General features: G+C 41.2%; 1 protein-coding gene across 1 annotated transcript; it reads left to right on the top strand.

Moving 5' to 3' along the window:
- SYNM (synemin) lies at positions 1–27,734 on the top strand. The gene is made up of 4 exons (XM_070763487.1): positions 1–862; positions 5,621–5,745; positions 16,606–16,679; positions 18,527–27,734. The coding sequence occupies exons 1-4, from the start codon at positions 107–109 to the stop codon at positions 22,273–22,275; spliced, it is 4,704 nt and encodes a 1,567-aa protein (XP_070619588.1). The 5' UTR covers positions 1–106; the 3' UTR covers positions 22,276–27,734.

Here is a 27,734-nt window from a genome sequence, read left to right on the forward strand (position 1 = left end):
CGTCTCCAAAACGCCGGAGCAGCTGCCCGCGGGCAAAGAGTGGGCAGTGCGCCTCGGAGGAGCTGCTCGGGCCGGGCTGGGAGCCGGAGAAAGGAATCGGCCGACCATGGACGAGCAGGGCGAGCTGCGGGAGCTCAACGCCCGCCTGGAGCTCTACGTACAGCGGGTGCGGGACTTGGAGCTGGAGAACCGGCGCTTGGCGCACGAGCTGGCCGCCTTGCGCGAGCGGGAAGGGCGCGGCTACCGCTGGCAAAAGACGGAGCAAGAAGTGGCCGAGCTGCGCTGCGTGGTGGCCGAGCTGAGCCGAACTAAAGGCGAAGCCGAACTGGAACGGGACGCGCTGCGCCAAGAGCTGGAGAACTTGGAGAGGTTGAGCGCGCAAGTTGGAGAGCTGCGCCTCCGCCGCCTGGAACCCGAGCTGGCCCGGCAGGAGCAGCAACTGGCAGATCTGCGGGTCGACTGCGCCGCTCTGGAGGCGCTCCTGGAGCAACTCCTGGCCGAGCACGAAGAGCTGCATGAAGCGCGCAAGCAGCTGCCTGTTGCGCTGCTCCCTGCCCCACGCGTCCTCAGTGCTGGGCGCTTGGAGAGGCGGCAGCTGGAAGCCGATTACGCGCTGGTGCTAAGCTGGAGCTGCGCGCAGAGCCTGGAGCGCTACGAGGCCGAGCTGCTGGCGTTGCAGGAGCTGGAGGAAAGCCTCGGCCACCAAGACCTGCGCAAGCTGCGCGCCCAGAACGAGGAGAGCCGCCGCCGCCTCGAGGAGCTGTGGCGCCGCTGCCAGGAGCTTTGCGCGCTAGGCGAGCGGTTGGAAGAGGAGCGGCTGGCGCAGCAGGAGAGCCACGGCGCCCAGCTGGCCGAGTACCAGGTGAGGCCGTCGGGCAGGGCGAGAGAGGGAGGTCGGGCGGAGACCGGTGGAACTCGCCAGGATTCTGGGGGCTGAAGCGTCCAGAAGCTCCGGTTGCCCTTTGTGGGTTGTTTCTAGAAAGCCGGTTGGACGTCGGAAAAGTTTCTGGCCGCGTTCCGGGTTTTCTTTTTTTAAACAGCCTGTAGGAAAAGGTGACTCGCCTTCCTTTTCGGACTTGGCGTTACTTTGTCAGACTCCGCGAAGCGATCCGAAGTAGTGGTTGTATGCAGAATGCAGAATAACTGAGTTGGAAGGGACTTTGGAGGTCTTCTAGTCGCACTGTCCCTCTCTCCACCCGGAGAGAAATGGCTGTCCATCTCTTCTTAAAAAACCTCCAGCGGTGGAATGTTTTTGGTCAGGGCAACCTGGCCTACCCAATTATTGGACGGAGCACACTGCTTCCATTTTCTCCTTTCAGCCCCAATCCATGACCCTTCGCAGGCAGTCGCTTTTGGGACAAACTAGTGTTTGTAACTTATAAATTTGACACTGAACTCCAATGGTGCACTCACAACTTCTGGAGGCAGGCAGTTCCACTGATTCATTAATAATAAATTTAGTTTTCCTCTAATGCTTTCATTCCTCCAAGCATCACACACATAATGGGTATCCCTACATGGCTTTAAGACCAGATCCTGCCTCATGTATTCCAGCGGCCAGTCAGGTCCCACAGAGTGGCCTTCTCAAAGTACCGTCACCAAGCAATGTTGCCTGGTGGGGCCTAGGGGAAGGGCCTTCTCTGTGCTGCTCCAGTCCTTTGGAACTGTTATGTCCGGCTATTATCCCCCAGCCACAACAGGAACCAACTCCCCCCAGAAATTTGCACTGATGGGCTGTTGAGCACAGATGCCTTGCTCTGGCCGAATACTATGATTTTGATGAAATGAATGTTGGTTGAATGCTTTAAAATATTTTGAGTTTTTAAGAGGAGGTTTTAGTATTTGGATTCTCAAATGTAGCTTTTAGGGTAGGATTTTATATTGCTGATTTTCTATTTTTTATGCTGTAAGCCACCCCGAGTCCCCTGGAGAAGGGCAGCCTAAAAATCCAAATAATAAATAAATCTCAGGGAAGGTTTGCAACCTCCTTATAAAACAGGGTTAAAGTTATTCCCCATTTAATAATAATAATAATAATAATAATAATAATAATAATAATAATAATAATAATACGACACAGGGCGACTCACAACAACATAAACAGTGTACAAATCCAATTTTTAAAAAATACAATTTAAAACCCTTATAATAAAATAATCACACAATCCAATCAAACCATACACCAGCCTTGACAATTGGGGTGTGTGTTCATTTCCCCATGCCTGGTGGCAAAGATGAGTTTTTAATAACTTACGAAAGGCAAGGAGGGTGGGGGCAGTCCTAATCTCTGGAGGGAGTTGGTTCCAGAGGGCCGGGGCTGCCACAGAGAAGGCTCTTCCCGTGGGTCCCACCAGATGACATTGTTTAGTCGACCAGACCCAGAGAAGGCCAACTCTGTGGGACCTAATTGGCCGCTGGGATTTGTGGGCAGAAGGCAGTCTCGGAGGTATTTCTCGGAGGTATTTCAACTCAAGAGAGCTGATAGAGGGAATAATTTGCCCCCAAACCATGTTCCCGCTGGTATTTTAACCAACCCTTTTGATAAAGCAAGAAATCAAGTTTATACTTTGACATCCTTACTTATAAATATGGCATTTGTCAGTATGGGTAATCTTGGATTTATGACCTCAATTGAGCCGAAAATTTCTGCTGCTAAGGGAGCCATTTGTTAAGTGACTTTTGTTCCATTTTATGACCTTTTTGACACACATGTCAAATGAATCACTGCAGTTGTCAGGTTAGTACACATGGTTGTTAAGCGAATCTTCAGTGCCGTTATAACTTTGAACGGTCACTAAATGAATGGCTGCAATGACTACCCGTATCCAATATAATTTTGTTGAAATGGGATTGAATGCCAACACAATTTCAGGAGTCACAGCCTTTTTGCCATTTGGCAGGACCCAGGGGAAGAGCCTTCTCTGTGGCGGCCCCGGCCCTCTGGAACCAACTCCCCCCAGAGATTAGAATTGCCCCCACCCTCCTCGCCTTTCGTAAGCTCCTTAAAACCCACCTCTGCCATCAGGCCTGGGGGAACTGAGATATTCTTTCCCCCTAGGCCTCTACAATTTACGCACGGTATGTTTGTTTGTATGTATGTTTGGTTTTATAAATAAGGGTTTTTTAGTTGTTTTAGTATTGGATTGTTACATGCTGTTTTTATCACTGTTGTTAGCCGCCCCGAGTCCACGGAGAGGGGCGGCATACAAATCCAATAAATAAATAAAATAAATAAATAAATAAAATAATAACTTGGTGGACAAACTCACAAAGGCTAAATACACACATCTGGCTAAGCTAAAAGACTATTGCAATGTCTGACTCTTCTACAAGTTGTTCTTGACTTATGACCACAATTGAGTGCAGCGTTTGTGTTGCTAAGAAAGACTGTTGTTAAGTGAATGTTTTCCCATTTTTTGTCCCTTTTCATGCAACGGTTGTTAGGGGGATGACTGCACTTATTAAGTTAGTAACATGGTTGTTAATTCAATCTGGATTCCTCATTGTCTTTGCTCATTAGAGCAGTATTTCCCAACCTTGGCCACTTGAAGATATTTGGACTTCAACTCCCAGAATTCCCCAGCCAGCGAATGCTGGCTGGGGAATTCTGGGAGTTGAAGTCCAAATATCTTCAAGTGGCCAAGGTTGGGAAACACTGCATTAAAGCAGAGGGCTTCAAACTTGGCAACTTTAAGACTTGTGGACTTCAACTCCCAGAATTCTCCAGCCAGCATAGCACACGCACACTCCTATTTTTGGTACACAAGAAGAAAAAGGTTCACCATCACTGATCTAGTGGATGGGGCAACAAATTCAGTCTGAAATTTTCTTCCAACTTATCCCCACAAAGCAAAACAAAACGCTTGGATGGCTCACATTTTGGCTTCCACTGTCCAAGCCCAGGACAAAATGTTCTCTCTGGAAGAGAGAAACTAAGACATGTCACCCTTTCCAACGTCTCCTGTTGAGAATAGCATGGCCAGGTTTAAATTTCACTCAGGGCAGCCTGCCACAGTAAAGTTGGCTTCAGGAGAAGACTGTAAAATAGTCAGATGGAATGGCAATCAGCTGTTTTTTTTGTCCCAAACAGCCAATTGGAATCTGTATAAAGAAACAGGTGTGGTGACACCTGTACCATTGAGTGAAAAAAGCAGCTAGGAAAGTTTAATAAATATATCTCTGGGGCGATCTGGATAAGCAATATATTTATTACACGAATGAAGGTGTTCTGCCGGCGTGTTTCAACCGCCCGTAATTACAGGGTAATTAGTCCAGGAAGACACACACCACACGATAAAAGGAAAACCCAAAAGTTTTTATAAACAGAAAAACAGAAACAGCTCCCTTTTTAAATGTCAAAGGGGTTTTCTGGTACACACAAGGCACAGGTGAAATGCAATCCAATTGCTCACCCAATAACTGGGAAATTGAGTCCAATTCTAAAGTCCAGAGAGTCCACACGCAATCTTGAACAGCACAAAAACCACGATCTTGACGAAACAATGAATCAGATAAACTGCCAAAGGCTAAACCAGCACGCTGGTTTTTTAATCTGTAGCACTAATTACAGCAGCCCCACCCAACCACAGGTGGCCTCATTTTCTCTTGTAATAATCCTTCAGTTGTTGTCTCCTATGCATCACTCTATGCATGCGTGGATGTGTCATTAATTCTTGTTCAGAATCCAACGATTATACAGATGATTGATCTCCTCCTGGGCTGTCTGCCAAACTCCCCTCTTCCCTATCACTCACGCTTCCTTGGTCAGAGGAGGTTTCGTCGGCAGATTCCATCGGGAGCAAAACAGGCCTGCGGCATGTGGATGTTTCCCCCACATCCACCTGCACATTCCTTGGGGCAGGAGCTGGGCCAGAGCTAACCACAACAGAAGGTGAACAGAACTATCCCAGGATTCAATAGGGATCGGTCACCGGGGCCAAAAGTTTTGTCTTTCGAGCTTTTGGTCTCCTGCTAGAGCCACTAAGCTAATGGCTATTGCAATGCGTTTTGGCAGCATAGTTTGCGAATTAATTATAAAACATCTTTGCTTTGTTTTGGATTCCAGGCCATCAGTCACCTTAGATGGCCTCAATGATTTTATATTAGAAGGGAAAAGGAACTTTCTCTGAACTTTTTCAAAACGACGTTTATGATATCTTTTCTATAGAGAGTAGGGCCTTGAGGAAAGGCCCTACTCTCTGTAGAAAAGATATCATAAATGTTGTTTTGAGAAAGTTCCTGTCCCTGCAGCTGCCGTTTTTAATAAGCCTTAGGTGAAAGTCTATCTCAATTTCCAGTGGCAAACATTTTATTCCCATTAACAACAATAGCACTGAGACTTATACACCACTTCACAAGGCTTTATAGCCCTCTCTGTGTGGTTTACAGAGTCAGCCTCAATCTTGTCCCAAAAAGGATGTGATTGTCTTTTGTGACCTTCTGCCAAGCATTTAACAACCATGTGACTGACTTAACAACGGTAATATTCACTTAACAACTGTGGCAAGAAAGATTGCAAAATGGGGGAAATCTTGTCTTAGCAACTGTCTTGCTCAGTGACAGAAAATTATGGGTGTGACCTGTGCCCCCTGAACACTTATCATAATTTCTGTGTTTCCAGATGATAATCGAAGCCCTCCAAGAAGAGAAGAACTACCTAACCATGTGCATTGCGGAGTACCTGAAGGATTACCATGAACTCCTGCAAGTGAAAGCTGGACTCAGCCTTGAAATTGAAACTTACAGGTAAGAATGGTTTTACCTTGCAGGAGATGTGGGTGACAATATATGAAGGTTATCGGGAAAGTAAGGTTACAAGGCATGTACACCTTGCAGCTCTTCCGTGGAATCCAGATTTGTGACACTCCTTTCGAACAGTTTTTGTGGAAACTGGGTTCTGTACGTGTCTATTGAGCTCTGCAGTGATTTTAGGAGCTATGGTCTTGCCATCCGCTCTAACAATTCACTTTAGAGTCCGATGGTCTCTGTCAGACAACTTCGACTTTCGACCAGACCTGTGCTTGGCTGAGGACGTTTTCCCTTCTCTTTCAAAAGCAGTCATTACTTATGAGACATGACCTCTTGAAACGCCAAACATTTGGGCACTTTCTGATACACTAGCGCTTGCCATGCGAGCACCAACAATTTGGCCTCTTTGAAAGTCTGAGATGTAAGGAGGTGGTCACTGAAATCCCTGCACTCAGACTGGTCCTTGTGATGAATTTGTGGGTGTGGGGATGGGGGATGAACCTTAACCTAGATGGGGAACTGGAAGGAAGTTAGTATCGGGATTGGCAACGACGTGACCAACATGTCTCTGTTAATAAATTGAACCTTGGATGAGAGAATTGAATTGGAATCTGATTTATTTCCCAGATGCTATTTGGGGCACTGACAGTATGTCAACAACTACCTGTATCAAAGAGATTAGTATAGGATTAGTTTGAAACAAAATGTTTTCTTTTAAAGTTATCCAGGTATGTCCATCTGTTTCTTAATTGGCAATCAACTGATCCTGTTATCTTGGAATTCTTACAAAATTAAATTGTTAAATTGTGACATTTACAGTTAAAGTTGATTTGCCAATCAGATTTGGAAGGTTTCTTTTTTAAAGCTTTGCTAAGCAAAGAAAAAAAATCCAAAATCTAGTCGATCACTCTGTTAAAATGCCAGATTTAACTTCTGCTTCGTGCTACTTCTTAACCTAATTTCTGCAAATGTTCCACTATAAAAAAGGCATTGTAAAAGAATCTCTGCTCCCTTTGAAGCAACCAATAATTTCTTTTTCCATGTTTCCTTTTGCGTAAGAGCCCTAATGCTTCTCCTTGTCTGAGTAATAACTTTGAATTGAAGGAATTCCTCCACTGGGTGCGACTTCATAATACAATTAATCCTTCTGAAAGAACCAAATGCAGTTCTGGAATACTTTCACTTTTTAAAAGAATAAACTTCAGCAAGACTCATCACATCACAGGGAACAAAACCAGTAAACCCCAGAATTTAGTTGTTGTTTCCTTTTTCTGCCTGCCAGTAGTGATAAAACTCATGTTCAAAGCATATAAGGGATCAGCCAAACCTCATTGGTGAATAAAAAAAGAATAAGAGGCTTGCTAGAAGTTTATTTATTTATTTGTTTGTTTATTTGTTTGTTTATTCATTTGTTTATTCATTTGTCCCATACACAAATACATAGGAAGAAAATAAACATGAAGTAATATATATAAGAATAAAAGTGAAAATAGAAGAGAAGATATATGGAAGGAAGAAAATATATATGATATATGAGATAAAGGAAAGACAATTGGACAGGGGACGAAAGGCACACTAGTGCACTTATGTACACCCCTTACCGGCCTCTTAGGAACCTGGAGAGGTCAATCGTGGATAGTCTAAGGGAGAAATGTTGGGGGTTAGGGGTTGACACTATTGAGTCCGGTAAAGAGTTCCACACTTCGACAACTCGATTGTTAAAGTCATATTTTTTACAGTCAAGTTTGGAGTGGTTCGTATTAAGTTTGAATCTGTTGCGTGCTCTTGTGTTGTTGCGGTTGAAGCTGAAGTAGTCATTGACTGGTAGGACGTTGCAGCATATGATCTTGTGGGCAATACTTAAATCATGTTTTAGGTGCCGTAGTTCTAGGCTTTCTAGACCCAGGATTGTCACATTGTCAAGTTCACGTCAAGAATATAGGTAGTCCACGACAATCACAATTTTTGAACCCAGATTATTTGTTGCTAAGTAAGAAGGAAGTTAGATAAGTTTTGCCTCATTTAATTACCTTGTTTGCCGGAGATTTTAAGTGAATCACTGCAGTTAGGAAGTTAGTCACACAGTTGTTCAGTATCTATGGAGATTGCCGGTCACAACATCTAGATCTAGGCGTATTTTCAGGAGACAACTGGACTTTACGTTTGTCTTTGAAGATGTTTCACTTCTCATCCCAGAAGCTTCTTCAGCTCTGACTGGATGGTGGGGATATCTATCTATCTTCCTTGGAAGAAGAAGGGGTGTGAGGTTTCTTCACAGTTGCTAGCTAAGTACTTAATGACTGCTTAAGGAGAATTGTACAGACTGCCCGGGTGTTTTGGGAAGAGTGCTCTTTGCAATACAAAAAGAGTGCTTAGTTTATTTTGACTTTTGTGATAAAGAACATTTAAGTAGAATCATTAAAGTATTAAATAGTAAAGGGATAACGAGAATTGAATATTATATGAGAAAGATGGAAGAGTCAGCAGAACTCGATTGGAATGGTGGATTGGTAAACAGAAATGGTTGCAGATTAATGCAATAAGTACATATTTAAATAAAAGTGAGAATAAAGAAGCTTTCTTACGAGAAGAAAATTGCTTAGAAAAAATAATAAGAGAAAAGATAAATGAGAACAAAGCACAAGCCGGCAATATATACAGAATGCTATTGCAGATGGAAGAGGAAGTAACAAAAAGTTTGACAAGATGCTGGCAAGACGATTTACTAATAGATGAAGGGGAAATGAAAGAAATAATAGAAAATATATATAAGATTAAAAATACGAGAGTTAGAGAGATGAGAAGGAAAATTTTTACACCAGTACAAATTGCACACTTCCAGGGGAAAGAGAAGGGTAAATGTTGGCATGGGTGCCAGGAAAAGGGAATTTTTATACATATGCTCTGGGAGTGTGCAGAAATTCAGAAATTTTGGAATGTAGTGCAGAACGAAATTAACAAAATGTTAAACATTAACTGGATAATTACAAAAGAAATAGCAATTTTAATTAAATATAGGGAATTAGGAGAATTCAAGGAAATCAAAGCCGCAGCATTGGAAAGTGCCCAAGCGGTAATGGTATTAGGTTGGAAAGATTCTACAAAATGGACATTAAAAAATTGGTACTGGTACATGGTGGACCACATACATTTTGAAATTATGGAAATAAGATTAAACAATTTTGATGAGAATAAATTGGAGAAGTTGATGGCGCGATGGAATAAGGTAAAAGATTATATGTTAAGTAGAATCTGTGATGTAAATACGAAAAATAAATTGCAATCACTCTTTTAGTAATACTTGACGCAAGATAGAGCCAAGGAGTAACAGATAAATAATTAAATCTTTTTTGAATCCTCTTATATGGGTGGCAGGGGTGATGGGGTGTGTGTTATTGTTAGGTGATGGGCACATGCACTGTGCACTGTTATATGTTTGTTTTATGTAATTTTTTTTAAAAAATCAATAAAACTTTATTAAAAAAAAAAGAACATTGTTTTGAATTTTCAAATGTGTGTGTGTCTGAAATTTGTACCCTTGAATTTTCGGGAGGCTCCTACCAGAGAGCCTGGCAGAATAGGCTAGCTAGCTAGCTAGCTAGGTAGATAGATAGATAGATAGATAGATAGATAGATAGATAGATAGATAGATAGATAGATAGATAGATAGATAGATAGATAGATAGATAGATATGGACCAAAGACAAATAAGAAGCAATTGAGCATCTGCCGTTCTTTCTTTCCTTGCTGGGTTTGGCAAGTGGTTTTTATTTTATTTCCAATATTTAATATTAATGCACGGCTTGTTTCTAGCAGTTCATGCTGTGAGATCTCGCATTTAAAGATGTGCTTCGCTCCCTTTTGCCATATACAGTGAGTGCTTCGTCTCAGGACTTATTTTTAGTGACTTCTGTGTTGTTCTGGAGCCAACAATCATTAGTCAAACTTCCTGCATTCCTGCTTTCTGTTGTCATAGTTAAAGCTTTCAAGGACTTCAGTTGGGAAGAAGTTAGTGAAGAACTTCAGATTTGTTTTTCTGGATACTTCTTACAGGGATAAAATAGCAATAGAATTTAGGCTTATTTACTGTTCTGTTAAGCTCTCTGGTAGAATCCTCCCAAAAATGCACAGATACAATTTCAGACACACACACGTTTGAAAATTCAAAACAATGTTCTTTATAATGAAAATTCACTTAAACCAAGACCTCTTTTGGTATAGCAAAGAACACTACCGGTAATTTGTACAAGTGAAAATTCACTTAAACTAAGCCCTCTTTTGGTATAGCAAAGAGCACTCGTCTCCAAACAAACTGGTAATTTGTACAAGTCCCTTATCAGTTCTGAGATACTTAGCTTGCAGCTGTGAGGTAATTCACAGTCCTTCTTCTTTCACAAAGTGAAACACACTTTGCTCTGGTTTAGTTTCAAAGCGTGGAAAAATCAGCACACAAAAGGTCAAAGTCAGTAAAGCAGTCACGAAACACAACGATCAGATAATCCTCCACAATGGCCAAACCCACAGGCTGCTATTTATAGCAGCCTCACTAATTACCACAGCCCCACCCAACCACAGGTGGCCTCATTTTCTTTGATAATAATCTCTCAGTTGTTGTTGCCTATGCATCGCTCTCTGCATGCGTGGCTGTATCATTAACTCTTGTTCTGAATCCAAGGAGGAGCTAGATAATTGATCTCCTTCTGAGCTGTCTGTCCCACTCTCCTCCTCACTGTCACTCATGTCTTCTTGGTCAGAGGAGCCTTCATCAGCAGATTCCACTGGGAGCAAAACAGGCCTGCAGCATGTGGATGTCTCCCCCACATCCACAGTCCTTGGGGCAGGAGCTGGGCCAGAGCTAACCACAACATTTACCAACCCAATAATGCTTTTACAACACTCTCTGGGTGGTTTACTAGGTAGAACCATTATTTGTATATTGCTCCCAATAATCCCGGTCCTCCTTTTATTGACCTTTACTGACCTCATAAGGATGGAGAGCTGAGCCCCGGAGTGCAAAAACCGCCCAGTGGGCAAACTGGAAGTTCAAAAACCAGACTTCCGGTTTGCCCATTGTGCTGTTTTTCACACTTTGAGACTTCAGGAAGCTTCCCTGAAGACTCTGATGTGTGAAAAACAGCACAATAGGCAAACTGGAAGTCCATTTTTCCAAACTTCCGGTTTGCTGGTTTGGCCAATTTTTCACCATTCCAGGTTTCAGTGAGGCCTATGCACATCGACGGGGACGGTGGGGGTGGGGGCTTGTGCGCAGGGGCAGAACAGGGGGGTGTACATGCATGGGGGAAGGAATGGGTGTGGGCATGTGAACGCGTGCTAGCATACGCCCAAACATCCTTTTGGTTCGTGAACCCAAAAGGTTTGCCATGACTGGTATAGAGTGTTTTGTTTGAGCAGAGGGTTGGGCTAGAAGATCTCCAAGGTCTCTTTCAATTCTGTCATTCTATTTATTTTATTTATTTATTTATTTATTTATTTTGTCCAATACACAATGAGGGTTTTAGTGGGTATATATCTATATACACATAGTAAAATACATGATAAAGGTTATAGAGGAGATACTCATAGTAAAATATATCTATGAAATAATAGAAAAGAAGATATAGGAATAGAACATATCAATGAAAGAATAGAAGAGGAGATATAGGAATAGAGGAAAGGTATAGGAGATATAGGAGAGCAATAGGACAGGGGACGGAAGGCACTCTAGTGCACTTGTACTCGCCCCTTACTGACCTCTTAGGAATCTGGATAGGTCAACCGTAGATAATCTAAGGGTAAAGTGTTGGGGGTTTGGGGATGACACTATGGAGTCCGGTAATGAGTTCCACACTTCGACAACTCGGTTACTGAAGTCATATTTTTTACACTCAAGTTTGGAGCGGTTAATATTAAGTTAAAATTCATTGTGTGCTCTTGAGTTGTTGTGGTTGAAGCTGAAGTAGTCGCCGACAGACAGGACGTTGCAGCATATGATCTTGTGGGCAATACAGTACTTAGATCTTGTTTAAGGCGTCTTAGTTCTATGCTTTCTAGGCCCAGGATTGAAAGTCTAGTCTCATAGGGTATTCTGTTTCGAGTGGAGGAGTGAAGGGCTCTTCTGTAAAATTTGTCTCCAGTGAAAGGAAAATCCATTGCATTTCAAATACAAGCTGGTCCAAGGCAAGACCTAGTGATTAGCCAGGGCAGATAAAACGGTTATTTGTACATTATACTCATCATTTTCTCAAACCTGTGGAGAGAAAAGAAATTATCCTTTCGCTGGAAAAGCCAGGAGGAAAAGGCCAAGAATTTAAACTCTGGAGCAAACATACACATAATAATAACAACAACAACAACAATAATAATAATTTATTAGATTTGTATGCTGCCCCTCTCTGGGGACTCGGAGTGGCTCACATCAAGCAACACATAGTATACAAATCCAATATTAAAAACAATTTTACAGCCTGAACAAACCATACATAAACTGAAACGGCTAATGGTATATCAATTTCTTCATGCCTGGCAACATAGGAGGGTTTTCAGGAGTTTATGGAAGGCAAGGAGGGTGGGGGCAGTCCTAATCTCCAGGGGGAGTTGATTCCAGAGGGCCGGAGCCGCCACAGAGAAGGCTCTTCCCCAGGGTCCCGCCAGATGACATTGTTTTGTCGACGGGACCCAGAGAAGGCCGACTCTGTGGGACCTAATCGAATTATTTTCTGTGTTTTAGTGATTATACAGATTATTCAAACACAGACCATTCACAGAGCCAGGGGGAGGAACTACTAGGTGGGAAGTAGGAGAAAGGAGGGAAAAAGCCATTTCCAATTTCATTTTCAATTCAGAGAGGCTGAGGGAAGGACTCTGAGACTGAGTGAAAGGAGGAGAAAAAGCCATTTTCTATTGCTTGAATTCAAAGAGGCTGGTGAGAAGCTAGTGCCCTTAATGGCGTGCAAATCTTATAACTATAAACCAAAAATATCGAGAAAACATCGAGAAAAGTAAAGTCCTTCACCTAGGTAAAAAAAAAACCTAGACACGCATACAGACTGGGAGGAACCTCACTTAGCAGTAGTGAGTGTGAAAGAGATCTCAGAGTCTTGGTGGATAACCAACTAAATATGAATTGAAATTTAAATTTGTGTAGCAATATTTAAACTGATTACAAATCAATGAAAGAAACTCTTTGGCTGCATTATTGTTTCATAACTCCGAATGAACAGAATAAGTAAGGTTTAAAATATTGTGAGTCTTTAAAGGCAAATGAGTTAAATTTCATATTGCTTTCCAGGAATCTTAGCTATCAAACATTTCCAAATAAGCTCCTTATAAAGCATAGATAGTTGTCCTGCATTATCAGCTCTAAGCAGTTGGCAAAGCAAAACTGAACATGTGGTTTTGAGAGATTACACAATTTAAAATATTGTACTTGTTGCCTTTAATGAACCCAGCATTTAATAGCAGCTGTAGGAGAATGTCTATATTGCTATAATTTTAACTTTAGCATTTCTCACGGAGATATTTCTTTACCAGCAATTAAAACTGATTTATTGTACTTAACTATGTTAAACATTCTTTTATAACTTTATTAATTATTATATAGATATTATTTATATTTAATATTAATTATTAAATTTAATTTAATTTGATATTAACTATTAAATATTTAATATAATTTAAAAGACTCAAAGGATATATTTTTCACAAATTCTGTTTCTCAGAATAAGCAATTGTCAGCAACTACAATGAAAAAGATATCCTAACAAATCTACATTTGGAATACTGTGTTCAGTTCTGGAGACCTCACCTACAAAAAGATATTGACAAAATTGAACGGGTCCAAAGACGGGCTACAAGAATGGTGGAAGGTCTTAAGCATAAAACGTATCAGGAAAGACTTCACGAACTCAATCTGTATAGTCTGGAGGACAGAAGGAAAAGGGGGACATGATCGAAACATTTAAATATGTTAAAGGGTTAAATAAGTTCCAGGAGGGAAGTGTTTTTAATAGGAAAGTGAACACAAGAACAAGGGGACACAATCTGAAGTTAGTTGGGGGAAAGATCAAAAGCAACATGAGAAAATATTATTTTACTGAAAGAGTAGTAGATCCTTGGAACAAACTTCCAGCAGACGTGGTAGATAAATCCACAGTAAATGAATTTAAACATGCCTGGGATAAACATAGATCCATCCTAAGATAAAATACAGAAAATAGTATAAGTGGAGACTAGATGGACCATGAGGTCTTTTTCTGCCGTCAGACTTCTATGTTTCTATGTTTCTAAATAGAGACCGCTGTCTTTCTTATAGTCAATTAGAGCTATTGATTTTTCTTATTTAATATTACCGTTCATCTGAATTGCTTGAAGCATCCAGTGACTTTTTCCAATCAAGCTCCAGGGAAAATCAAGAGAAATGGTTCAAAAAAATGGTTATAAAGATTTATTGCAAGCTTAAGCACTCTAGAAGAATCTGTTCCACTAATGGTCAATAGAAATGAGCGGAAGATAAGAGAGGCATTCAAGGTAGGCTGGACTTAATGCGGGGTTGTAGGGATTCATGACTGATGATAATGCATTATAACCCTTCCCTCCAGCCTGGTCATCTCCTACACTTACTTTGAAGATAGAGTAGATTGAACATAGAGTCCACGTGTCAGTTCCTATACTGGTAATCCTCAATTTACAACCCAAACTGAACATAGTATTCCAAGTGTGGCCTTACTAAGGCATTATAAAGTGTTATTCATGTGAAATGTTAATACTCCTTTATAATGCCCCAGTAAGGCCACACTTGGAATACTGCATTCAATTTTGATCACTGTGATGCAAAAGGGAGGTTGAGACTCTTCTCTGCTCTCTTTCTTAGAGTGAACTCAATAATGGTCTTAAGTCAAGGACTAACTGTGTTTGCAATAATGACATGATGCTTATTTTATTTATTTATTTATTATTTATTATTTAGATTTGTATGCCGCCCCTCTCCGAAGACTCGGGGCGGCTCACAACAAAATAAAACAATTCATGACAAATCTAAATTATAGTTTAAAATATTTTTAAAAACCCATTTACTAAGCAAACATACATACAAACATACCATGCATAAATTGTATATTTCCCCGGGGGAGATGTCTCAGTTCCCCCATGCCTGACGACAAAGGTGGGTTTTAAGGAGCTTACGAAAGGCAAGGAGAGTAGGGGCAGTTCTAATCTCTGGGGGGAGTTGGTTCCAGAGAGTTGGGGCCGCCACAGAGAAGGCTCTTCCCCTGGGGCCCGCCAAGCGACATTGTTTAGTTGACGGGACCCGGAGAAGGCCCACTCTGTGGGACCTAATCGGTCACTGGGATTCGTGCGGCAGAAGGCGGTCTCGGAGATATTCTGGTCCAATGCCATGAAGGGATTTAAAGGTCATTACCAACATTTTGAATTGTGACCGGAAATTGATCGGCAACCAATGCAGACTGCGGAGTGTTAGTGAAACATGGGCATACCTAGGTAAGCCATGACTGCTCTCGCAGCTGCATTCTGCACGATCTGAAGTTTCCGAACACTTTTCAAAGGTAGCCCCATGTAGAGAGCATTACAGTAGTTGAACCTCGAGGTGATGAGGGCATGAGTGACTGTGAGCAGTGAGTCCTGGTCCAAATAGGGCCGCAACTGGTGCACCAGGCGAACCTGGGCAAACGCCCCCCTCGCCACAGCCGAAAGATGTTTCTCTAATGTGAGCTGTGGATCGAGGAGGACGCCCAAGTTGCGCACCCTCTCTGAGGGGGGTCAATAATCCCCCCCAGGGTTATAGATGGACAGATGGGATTGTCCTTGGGAGGCAGAACCCACAGCCATTCCGTCTTATCCAGGTTGAGTTTGAGTCTGTTGACACCCATCCAGGCCCAAACAGCCTCCAGACACCGGCACATTTTGCATATTCCAGCATTTTTTCCAATGATATCATCCCAATATGCAAAATTCCCCTATCTTTCCAATTCTATTTAAAAAAATAGCACATAGAAGACCGAATTTCAATCGCATGCCGTGTTAATTCACTCCGTAGGTGGACATGTAATATGCCTTTCCTTCTGGTTCTGCAAATGCTACAGTGTGAAAGATTTAAGCCCTACATGGCATTGGACCAGATTACCTCCGGAACCGCCTGCTACCGCACGAATCCCAGCGACCGATAAGGTCCCACAGAGTTGGCCTTCTCCGGGTCCCGTCGACTAAACAATGTCGTTTGGCAGGCCCCAGGGGAAGAGCCTTCTCTGTGGCGGCCCCGGCCCTCTGGAACCAACTCCCCCCGGAGATTAGAACTGCCCCCACCCTCCCTGTCTTTCGTAAACTACTCAAGACTCATTTATACCGCCAGGCATGGGGGAGTTGAGATAGCCCTTCCCCCTAGGCCATTACAAGTTATGCATGGTATGTTTGTGTGTATGTTTGGTTTTATAATAGGGGTTTTTAGTTGTTTTTTTATTATTGGATAGTACATGTTGTGTTTATTATTGTTGTTAGCTGCCCCGAGTCTGCGGAGAGGGGCGGCATACAAATCTAATAAATTATTATTAGTTATTAAATTATTAAGTTGAATGTTCTTGATTTAAATCAGTGTCAAATTCCCCAGCCAGCAAAGTTCTGGAAGTTGAAGTCCGCCAGGCTTAAAATTGCCAAGGTTGGAGACCCCTGGTTTAGAGACCTTGATTAAAGTGGCTAGGGAATTCTGGGAATTGACATCCACCCATCTTATAGGGGCCAAGCAGCCAGCAAGGTTACTTGGTTCGTGTTTCTGATTGAGATATACTGTACTGGACAAACGCACATCTTGATTTGTTATTAATTCAATTTTGTTTTCCCGCACGACAGAGCTTTGCTAGAAGCAGAGGGCAGCCAATGGATTCTCATGTGGAACGAAGAACATGGGAGACGGTTACCCCAAGGTACGAAAGATGAAAATTATATTAATGCATTTAAAAGCAGAAGAAATGGGTCAATGTGCATTCCTTCTTTGTTCCAAACTATATGAAGCCTGTATAATTAGATACACCATATATGGGTAATCCTCAACCTATGACCACAACTGAGGCCAACATTTTTGTCGTTAAGCAAGACAGTTGTTAAGTGAGCTTTGCCCCAGGTTGTAAAATCAGGGGCTTCCGACATGCAAACTCAATGGGGGAAGTTGGATTCTCTTAACAACTGCAGTAATTTCAATAATGGTGCCCCAGAAGTAGTAAAATCAGGCCCAACTCACTTGACCACTTTGCTTAGTAATGGAAATTCTGGGCCCAATGGTGGTTGTAAGTCAAGGACTGTGTGTGCTGAGAATTGTAGGATTTATCCTGCAAAATAAGAAAGGAATATAGCAATTTGTAAACTGTATAGTTATATTTGAATTACGTAAGTAAGTGTAGTGTGAATATAATTATTGTTTTGTCTACTGGATTTCACATCAGCTGATTGAAAGAATCAGCTTTATTTTGGCTTCCTTGTAAATTTTTTGCAGTAGTTACACACTGAATACGTGTCATAGGTTTGCATTTCATTTTGTGTGTCAAAGTATCATTTTGTCACTTTTCAGAGTACACGAGCAGTATATAAATTTAATAAATAAAATAATAATGTGCCTGTTAGGCGGGGCAAATTTTATTTGCTTTGGCAATGTATCATAATAAAAAATATATATAAAAACTGGGACAGTTATAAGACCCTATAGCCCAAATGGTCATCTTTTGTTTTGCAAAAAGATGCAAAAATGAATAGAACTGATAACAAACCGGATCTATTTTTTAATAGGTTCAGACTATGATTAGAGTTAAGCCTAAAGCTTATTGTTATGTGGTCTAGTATTTCCCAACCTTGGCAACTTGAAGATATCTGGACTTCAACTCCCGGAATTCCCCAGCCAGCATTTGCTGGCTCAGGAATTCTGGGAGTTGAAGTCCAAATATCTTCAAATTGCCAAGGTTGGGAAACACTGGTCTAGTGGTTAAGGCACCAGACTAGAAAGCTAGAGACTGTGAGTCCAACTCCTGCCTTAGCTATGAAAGTTGGCTGACTGACTTTGGACCAATCATCAGAAGATTGTGAGTTCTAGTTCTGCCTGAGCCATGAAAGCTAGATGGGGAATTTGAGTCAGTCACTCTCTTTACCAACTCACACCACAGGATTGTTGCAGTTGTAGGAAAAATACGAAGAGAAAGGAGTGTTGGATATTATTATTATTATTATTTATTAGATTTGTATGCTGCCCCTCTCCGTAGACTTGGATATATTTGCCGCCTTGAGTTATTTCTAAAAATAATAAAGGTGTGCAACAAAATAAATGAATAAGTAAAAATAAGTAAAAATAAGGACAGAAGGAAAAGGGGGGACATGATTGAAACATTTAAATATGTTAAAGGGTTAAATAAGGTCCAGGAGGGAAGTGTTTTTAATAGGAAAGTGAACACAAGAACAAGGGGACACAATCTGAAGTTAGTTGGGGGAAAGATCAAAAGCAACATGAGAAAATATTATTTGACTGAAAGAGTAGTAGATCCTTGGAACAAACTTCCAGCAGACGTGGTAGATAAATCCACAGTAACTGAATTTAAACATGCCTGGGATAGACATATATCCATCCTAAGATAGGGTACAGAAAATAGTATAAGGGCAGACTAGATGGACCATGAGGTCTTTTTCTGCCGTCAGTCTTCTATGTTTCTATGTGTGTAACAAAATAAATGAATAAGTAAAAGTAATAAGTACATGGCATTAATATCCATTTTCATTTATCTCTTGGCAGGTAACCGAAATCTGCGTTACGAGTGTAGCAACCGATACTCTGCTTATCAACAGGAGAAAGGAAAGAGAGCTCTTCCCACAATCCCAAATGTTGATCTAAGATATAAATTCCCACAAACAAATATGAGCTGCTCTGTGGTGTCTTCATCTAGGACAGGAAGTGGCAGAAGGCAAACAGTTCTCCCTCAGAAAAAAGCGCTACCAAGACCCCCCTCCAGGCTGGGACAGCATCCCTCAATTGCTACTGAAAGGCACGTGACTCATGAAAAAAGCCTGATGGGACAAAGAGAAAGACATAGCTTTATGTTGCCTTACCGGATGAGCCGAGAAAGTGACCGTCAGCCAAGGCCACTGGCGCCTGAAAAGAAGACAACCGAAACGGGAAGTATGGCGTCTGCTTTGAAAGAGTCCACCATCCTTCAGGAGCAAATGAAAAAGCCAATGAGTTCTGAAGGCATCAGGGCCACCGTAATCATCGCTTCCCCTCTATCTTACAGCTCAACGTCTTCTTCTAAAGGAAGCCAATATGAGACAAGGGAAGGAATTTTGGGTCACCTCAGAGAGGGCCAACCCGGAAAAGAAGACAAAGAAGAAGGAGTTGATCAGAAGGAAAAGTTGGCCAAAGAAGCAACAGATTCTGCCATGAGGAACTTTGAGAAATTGTATGGGGCAGAAAAAACCATTCGAAAGGAGGCTGAAAGGAAGGAAGGCATGGAGAACAGAGAGTATACAGTGGAAGAGGGCATCTTTAAAGATAAGAGAAAGGAAGAGAAATCAATGGAAGATAAGATGCCTTCTAGAAAGTGGAAGGAACAGATTAAAGTGGAGGCAGAAGTAAAGAAGACTCCAGAACATACAGCAGCATTTGGAAGGGAGGAAATTGTGGATATCTCCTCAAAAAGCCAAGAAACTATTGAAGTCCCCGTTCATTCAAGACACACCAAAGGCAAAACCCTACAGAAGGATCACAACGTAGAGATAACACTGCAAGGCTTCAAAACGTCTCCAGAAGAAGCAAAAAGTGAAGTTGAATTTAAACTCGGCAATGAAATGACTCAAGGTAATGGAAGCCCAGAAGAGAATTCTAAAATAGATACTTCGCTCACTGAGAGTATAGCAGAGAACATTGTTTCTGACATCCTTAAAGGCTTTGTACAAAAGTCTTCAGAGGAAAGACCTCTTCCCGATGCTAAAATAACTTCCTTCGAAAAGGAAGAAATTTCTGAGGATGGAAAAGTGAAAACCAAGATCAGCATAGAATCCACAGTTCAAGAAGATGACCTTGATGTGTCTAATAAGTCTGAATTGGGGAGTTTCTTAGAGAAAGATATTAAAAAGGTATTGGAGGATACTGAGGGAAGTTTAGATAAAAATGTCCTAGACGATATAATTAATGTTGGGATGAAAGGAATGGAAGACAAGGCCAAGAGGACCATTAAAGTTGAGATCTTTGAAGAGCCTGCAACTATAGTTGATGAAAGGGTGGAGTTTTCAACCCCATTCGAAGTAGAGGAAGCAGAAGACACGCTTCTCAATACGAGAGAACATCCATACCATCATGATAAAGAGAAAGCTACCACTAGTGTTGCTGGAGATCTCAAGAAAAAACAACCCGATGAGATTGTGTCTCATGTGGAAGAAGTAACTGAGGGAGATGATGATGTGGATGAAGAAAAGTACTTTGTTTCCACTCCAGATGAATATTCGTTTGGATACGAGGAAGGAGAAAGTTCCACCTATGGTCAAATCCATTTTGAAGAAGAATCAACGGTGAAATATTCTTGGCAAGATGAATTTCTGGAAGGGTCTCAAACCAACATAAAGGAAGGCATGGCTTCACCAGAATTGATTTATCAAGTAATTGGTGCAGATGCCGAGCCCTTTATCTCAAAGGCGGAACCCTCCAAAGAACAGATGGCCCATGCTGAATCTGTAGTTATTGAGAAGGAGATTAAAATCCCACATGAATTTCAGAAGTCAATAAAGGAGGTTTTTGCTCGCGATTCAAAGGATCCTAAACATCAGTTGAAAGAGGCGCTAGGAAAACTTGAAGCAACTCTTCCAGGACTTGTAAAACAGGAACTCGGTGAACTCACCAAAGAGGATAAAACTGATTCCAGAACTTTGGAGGTGGATATTAAAAAAGTAGAGCACCCCGAAAAAGAAGGTTTATTTAGTATCGTTGCAGAGGTTAACTTATCCCAGACAATAGACCCTGACCAGTTGAGTAGAGAATTGCTTGGTGAAGTGACTGATCTGATGAAATTGTCCAAAGGGTCACCAAATGAAGGTGGCTTTGATCAATACATAAAGCAAGAACCAGAAACTTGGCAGGATGAAAAACATCACGTAGATGTTTCCTCCACACCTTGGACCACAGAAGAAAGCCGTAAGAGAGAAGAGGCCCATCCTTCTAAGGAGCCATTTGATATCAACAAACGCATCCAACATGTTGCAGTAGATTCAACTAAAATTCGTAAGACCGAACATGTCTTTTATGAAGGTCCTGTTTCTGACACTCTGGAGTTTGGAACAGTAGACTTTACAACAGGAGTGTCAACAGATGCAGGTCAATTCATGAAGGAATTAAAATTGAGTCCTGAAACAACAGAAACCACAGAAAAAATAATTTATACCAGTCCTATTTATACATCTGAAGAAGTGAGTGATCCTGAAAATTATACTCAGATCCAGGTTTCGAGTGATGTTAAATCCTCCAAGTATATCACACTGGATTCAAAACAAATTGTTGAAGAAATCAGGTTTGAGGGATCAACTTCAGACTTGTCATCAGATAACAGAAGGGACACCTTTTCACAGATAAAAAATCCCACAGCAATCAGCACATCAATAAGACACATCCAACTCGATCCCAAAGAAATACACGTTGAACGAGAAATATATGAAGTGCCTTTTTCCACTGGAGACCACAATCTGTTTGAAGAAACAGTAAACAAGATTACATTTGGGACATCTGACCCAAACATTTATGAAGGTTCCAAGACACCAGAAGATGGTTCAGTCACACTTGGTGAGGAGAAGGTGCTGGGTGTTAACACTACAATCAGACATATCAAATTAAGTCCAAAGGAATTTGTAAGCGAGCAAATTGCTTTTACAGAGCCCATTTCTGAACAGCACCAAAAGGTGAGTGAATTTGGGCAGATGTTCTCTTCTGAAGGGTTAATACATCATATTAAATTGGGACAGAAAGAGGTCCAGGGCCTTGACATCATGTCTCAAGATTTTGTTTTGGAATCTCCAGGAATCGGTTCTTCACAAGAAGACACCTTAGAAAAAATAAGTCCTACAGAGATTAGCAGGTCAACACATCACATTCAGGTTGGGCAAAGGCTCCATAGTCCTGATACTCAACTCTTCAGCGGTGTGGAATTTCCTCACCCGGATGGAGAAAACAGCAAATCTGTCGGGCAAATCAGAATCGGACAGAAAGAAACGTCCTTCACCTTTCAGATGGACGTAAGCCAAATGAGTGGGAGAGATCCACAAGCGACCCTAGTTGTATCCAGCAGGCAAGAAGAAGGCAACAGGGGACCTGAAGGCAGCCGGGAAGAGGTTTGGAAAGACCCAGAAAGTGAACAAAAGTCCGAGGAGTCCACGTTTGATCAAACTGTGCAACTCCAAAGAATGGTTGACCAACGGTCGGTCATTTCGGATGAAAAGAAAATTGCCCTTCTTTACCTGAATGAAAATGAGGGCGAAGAGGAGGATGAAGGACCCTGGTTTTAAAAAGGAACATTTCCAAGTTTTGTTTTTAAAAGCCTAGAAGCTTCGTTGCTGCATTGTTGCATTTTCAATCTTGTCATTTTGCCCTTCACAAGAAATTGAGGACTTGGAAACATACATTTCCTGATACAATAGTATCTTAGTAGCATTCTTTGCTTAAATTATGGAAGATTTCATTTTACTGATGCTGTGGACTCTCAAGGCGATTTTTTTTGGGTAGTTTCGTTGTTTCTGTTTGAGAAATGATTTCAGTGGATATAGGAAAATAGTATTTTCGCTCAATTTAAAAAGAGTATTGCCTTTTTTTAAAAAAAAGACATTTAAGTCAAAATCATACTGATTAACGTGGATTGCCCAGAATAAACATACAGGTAGCCATTGACTTACAAACACAATTAGGACTGAAAAAAATCCTCATTAAGTGGGATGGTTGTTAAGCGAGGCATTAGATGGTAACATTTAATTTTATGACCATTTTTACTGTGGTTCTTAGGTGAATCTAGCTTTTCCCCTGTTGCTTGCTGGAAGCTGGGAAGGCTGAAAATTGTGATCACAAGTGGTATAGCTATCCTCAGTGTAAGTCACTTTTTTCAGTTGTAATTCTGAATGGCTGTTAAGTGGAGGATGACCTGTGTTAACAAACTGAGGAGTAAATAAAGACAGGCTTGTTATGATCACACTTTATGGGAAACAAGTCCAAACTGTGTACACTCTTAGTAAAAATGTGTGGCTTGATATTCCTGGTAATCTCATTCTTAACTATTATTCAGCTGCATTTTTGAAAAATAAGTGACCAAATAGGAACAAAAGCGACTTGCTAATATTATGTCAGATCCATTGATCTTTCAGTTCATTGGTCTCCTTCTCTCTCCCTCTCTCCATCCCACCCTCCCACTGTCTCCTTCCTCTCTCCCCCCTCTCTTTCTTGTTCTCTCTCTCTCTCCCTCCCTCTCTCTCTTATTCTCTCTTTTTTGTTCTCTCCCCCCTACTTCCTTCCCTTCCTCCCCTTTCCCTCTCTCCCTCTCTCTCTCTCTCTTATTCTTTCTTGTTTTCTCTACCTCTCCTCCTTTCCCTCCCTCTATCCCCTTTTCCTCTTCCCTGCCATCTCCCTTTCTCCCCCCCTCTTTCCTTCTTTCTCTTGTTCTCTCAATCTCTTTTTTGTTCTCTCCCTCCCTCCCTCCCTCCCTCCCTCCCTTTCTTTTCCCCCTCTCCCCTTCTCTCTTTCTTTCCTATCTCTTTCTCCTTCTCAGTCCATCTCTCTTATTCTCCTTTCTTGTTCTCCCTCTCTCTCTTCCTCCTGTTTTCCTCTCTCCCTCTTCTCCTTTTCTCTCCATCGGTCCCTCTTTCTCCCTTGGTCTTTTGTTCTCTCTCTCTCTTTTTGTTCTCTCCCTCCCTCCATCCCTCCCTCTTTCCTCTCTGTCTCTCCTCTTCCTCTCTCTCTTTTCCTCTCCTTCTCCCTCTCTCTTTTCTTGTCTTACACACAGAGAAGCACATAGCAATATAGTCAGTCACACTCTGTACTCTTGTTGCAAAATGGAGAATGCAGTGGGGATACTTTATTAATAATGCCAATTTTGTAAGGACTTAGGTTCTCACTTTTTATGCATTTGCATGAGGAAAGCTTCGGTTGGCTAAATTCATGTGTCATGCTTTAATGAAAGCCTCCAGAGGAGGCCCCTGTTGTGTTTACCTGGAGCACAATTCTTGCACAACTGCATTTCTTTGGAACATCTGTTCTGTCCTAGCAATGAGCCTCCCAAGAAATAGGTTCACACACATGGATTTGACAAGATTTAAGCATATAATTTCTAATAGTTTAGTAGCAAGGAGGGTTAAAAGACACCAGCAACCCAGAATTAAGTCCGTTCATCACAACTGCTCATTAGACTCTCAAGCAATAATGTAAACTGCCCAATAATTTCTCTTTGATCTCACACCTCTAATTAACATGACTCACTTTGAGTTGGCAGGAAGCCCGAAGATACAGATTTCCCCTTCTTAACTTGTACTTCATCGAAATTATCCAAAAGCACAATCAGGTCAGCCATTCTCTCATGTTCAAATGTTGACTTCCGCACTAGTTCATCAGGAGGCTTACCCTTAAGTAGCCAAAAGGTGTGGCCAAGTGTTCTAGAGATCTATTCACGCAGAGACCTCCTCCTGTTCAGCCACTCATGTCTACTGACAATTCTGTGCACCCTGGCATCAAGGCTCTTCCACTTCTTTTAAGTCACTCACGGGCACCTCTGGAGGTGCAACAGGCCCTGGTTGGCTTTCAACCTCTGACCTCACATCCTCTCCAACCTCCTCGCTATCAGATTCGGATGCCAAGAACACTGGCCTAAAATACCAACCCACAGCCCTCTCTCGATCCTCAGAGTCCATGATCAGCTGTGCAGAACGTGGACGGGCCACAACAATATCCACCCATCTTAAAGTTTTTATTTTTTTTTCCAATTTTTTTATTATTTTTCATAAAAACAAACAAATACATACAAACAATAAACATAAAGTGGGGGTGTATTTCCCCCGCTTCTTATGAAAGTATACATTCAAATATAGAAAAAGAATACATAGTTAAATATATGTTAACTATTATAGAAAAAAAAAAAAGTTAATAAATTTGAGTTAAAGTTTTACAAATCTTAATGTGGGTGTTAGGTAGGGTTAGTATAACATAATTACCAAAAAATACCTTTAATATAATCCTAATTACTATAGTAAAATAGTGTCAAACCTTCAATCCAAACTTTATCTTAAAGTTTTTAAGAAGATGTTGGATAACCATTTGTCTGAAGCAGTGTAGGGTTTCCTGCCTAAGCAGAGGGTTGGACCTCAAAGTCCCTTTCAACTCTGTTATTATTGTTGTTGTTGTTGTCATTATTATTATTGTTATTATTATTATTATTAATCATCCATCTTAAAAGTTGCCAAGGTTGAGAAATTGATTTAGAGGCTAGCCCCACAGTCTTGCCATCATGATATGATAGACACAATTTCTGCACGTCGCAGTAATTATTTTTGAATATTTATATGGCTTAATATGCACAGGTTTTAGGTCATTTTTTTGGTCTCCATTTTGTACTTTGGATGCTATCTTAGATTATCTATGGTATTGGCTACCTGTTGGCAGCATTGCCAGTATTTTAAACGCTGATTTGATAGATTTTTCCTAGTAGGATTTTTCAATGAATGCTTATGTTTTGAGACACTGATAATTTAAACTGATTTCACTATATCTATTTTTTGTACATCAACAACTGAATTAGATTTGGGTTGATGCTTGAGTTTTTGTCCACAAAGAGGAAAACAGATGGAAGTTTATTAATTATCTTGATATAAATATGCGTGAATCTATTCCATTGATAAGTGTGCTTTGATCACTAAAGAAAATATTACAATTACCTCAACAATAATAGGTCTTATTTAAAACTTTTTTCCTCCAGAAGAAAGTACACAATATGGTGCTTCGGAGGGACATATTTTATTTAATACAAATATAGGTTTCCTTGATTATTTTTTTTCCAAAAAGTGGAAGAATCTCCCACTTTAATAATTTGGAAGCAAAATTTCTGTCTCTCCTCTCCCTCTCTCTCTCTTCCTCTCCTTCTCCCTCTCTCTCTCTTCCTCTCCTTCTCCCTCGCTCTCTCTTCCTCTCTTTCTCCCTCGCTCTCTCTTGTCTTACACACACAGAAACACATAGCAATATACTCAGTCACTGTTGTGGTTAGCTCTGGCCCAGCTCTTGCCCCAAGGACTGTGGATGTGGGGGAGACATCCACATGCTGCAGGCCTGTTTTGCCCCCGGTGGAATCTGCTGATGAAGGCTCCTCTGACCAAGAAGACATGAGTGACAGGGAGGAGGAGAGTGTGGCAGACAGCTCAGAAGGAGATCAATTATCTCTCTCCTCCTTGGATTCGGAACAAGAGTTAATGATACTACCACGCATGCGGAGAGCGATGCATAGGCAGCAACAACTGAGAGATTATTATCAAAGAAAATGAGGCCACCTGTGGTTGGGTGGGGCTGTGGTAATTAGTGAGGCTGCTATAAATAGCAGCCTGTGGGTTTGACCATTGAGGAGGATTATCTGATCATTGTGTTTCGTGCCTGCTTTGCTGCGTTTGACCTTTTGTGTGCTTATTTTTCCCCGCTTTGAAACTAAACCAGAGCAAAGTGTGTTTCACTTTGTGAAAGAAGAAGGACTGTGAATTGCCTCACAGCTGCAAGCTAAGTATCACAGAACTGATAAGGGACTTGTACCAAGTACCAGTTTGTTTGGAGACCAGTGCTCTTTGCTATACAAAAAGAGGGCTTAGTTTAAGTGAATTTTCATTATAAAGAACATTGTTTTGAATTTTCAAACGTGTGTGTGTCTGAAATTTGTACCTGTGAATTTTCGAGAGGAGTCTACCAGAGAGCCCGACAGAACAGTCACACTCTACACTCTTGTTGCAAAATAGAGAATGCAGTGAGGATGCTTCATTAATAATGCCAATTTTGTAAGGACTTAGGTTCTCACTTTTTATGCATTTGCATGGGGACAGCTTCAGTTGGCTAAATTCATGTGTCATGCTTTAATGAAAGCCTCCAGAGCAGGCTCCTGTTGTGTTTCACAGGATCTACCTGGAGCACAATTCTTGCACAACTGCATTTTTTTGGAATTGGCTGGGTGCCAAAGAAGGATGCAATCACCTAGTACCTGGACTGCAAAGCTTTGGATCCACTGATCCTAAGTTCCTTTTTTAAATAGAAGTTTGGATATTGTTCAACACTTAATTATATTAATTAAAGTAGCAGCCTGCGATGCTAGCAAATCAGTACGAAGAGAGCAATTGCATTAAAATATGACTATTTTCTAACAACAATTTTCTCCGTATATCAAAGATCTTCAATGGCAGACGATACCGAGATATGTTCCTAGCATAAGCTATGTATGACTTAGAATGGATTAGTTACGTGACTTACGATTTGTTCAGAGTGGAAAAAAGTCAACCCCATGCAGCTTTGAATCTAAATTAAGAAGTGCCCATCAAATTTTTCTTCAACACAAGTTTTCACATAAGTTATGTGCCTTTACTTCTCATTAAAATGCAGGATCTGAAACTAATAAAAGTGCCCAGAATTTAAGTTAATTAAAAGCACTAAGAAAGGAAATATACTTGTAACTAACTTGCTTCATCACTTTTAATTCTAGTAAGTTTGATGTTGTAGTTACGTAAGTGAAATTAAGAAGAAAACACAATTGAACTACAGTGTGAGCTCTGAACAATCGTAGGCTGATATTGGCTGCAGGATGTGATTGCAAAGGCTGTAGTACATGTTTCAAGTAGTGAGTAATGTCAGGTGGGATGTGATGGCCTGTTTTGCCCTGGGAATAATCATACTTGTAATGTTGGTGATGGTTTAACACTGTTAGAACTTACCACTTTTTTTCTGTTGAGCATTAAACTTTGAAAAA

This window comes from Erythrolamprus reginae, chromosome 10 (genome assembly GCF_031021105.1).
Source record: "Erythrolamprus reginae isolate rEryReg1 chromosome 10, rEryReg1.hap1, whole genome shotgun sequence".
Classification (NCBI taxonomy): Eukaryota; Metazoa; Chordata; class Lepidosauria; order Squamata; family Dipsadidae; genus Erythrolamprus; species Erythrolamprus reginae.

Excerpts from the sequence above, each read along its gene's own strand:
- SYNM (XM_070763487.1), top strand. The coding sequence starts at position 107 with ATGGACGAGCAGGGCGAGCTGCGGGAGCTCAACGCCCGCCTGGAGCTC. Across the intron at positions 5,746-16,605 it reads CTTGAAATTGAAACTTACAG|AGCTTTGCTAGAAGCAGAGG; the intron begins GTAAGAATGGTT and ends CCCGCACGACAG. Across the intron at positions 16,680-18,526 it reads TGGGAGACGGTTACCCCAAG|GTAACCGAAATCTGCGTTAC; the intron begins GTACGAAAGATG and ends ATCTCTTGGCAG.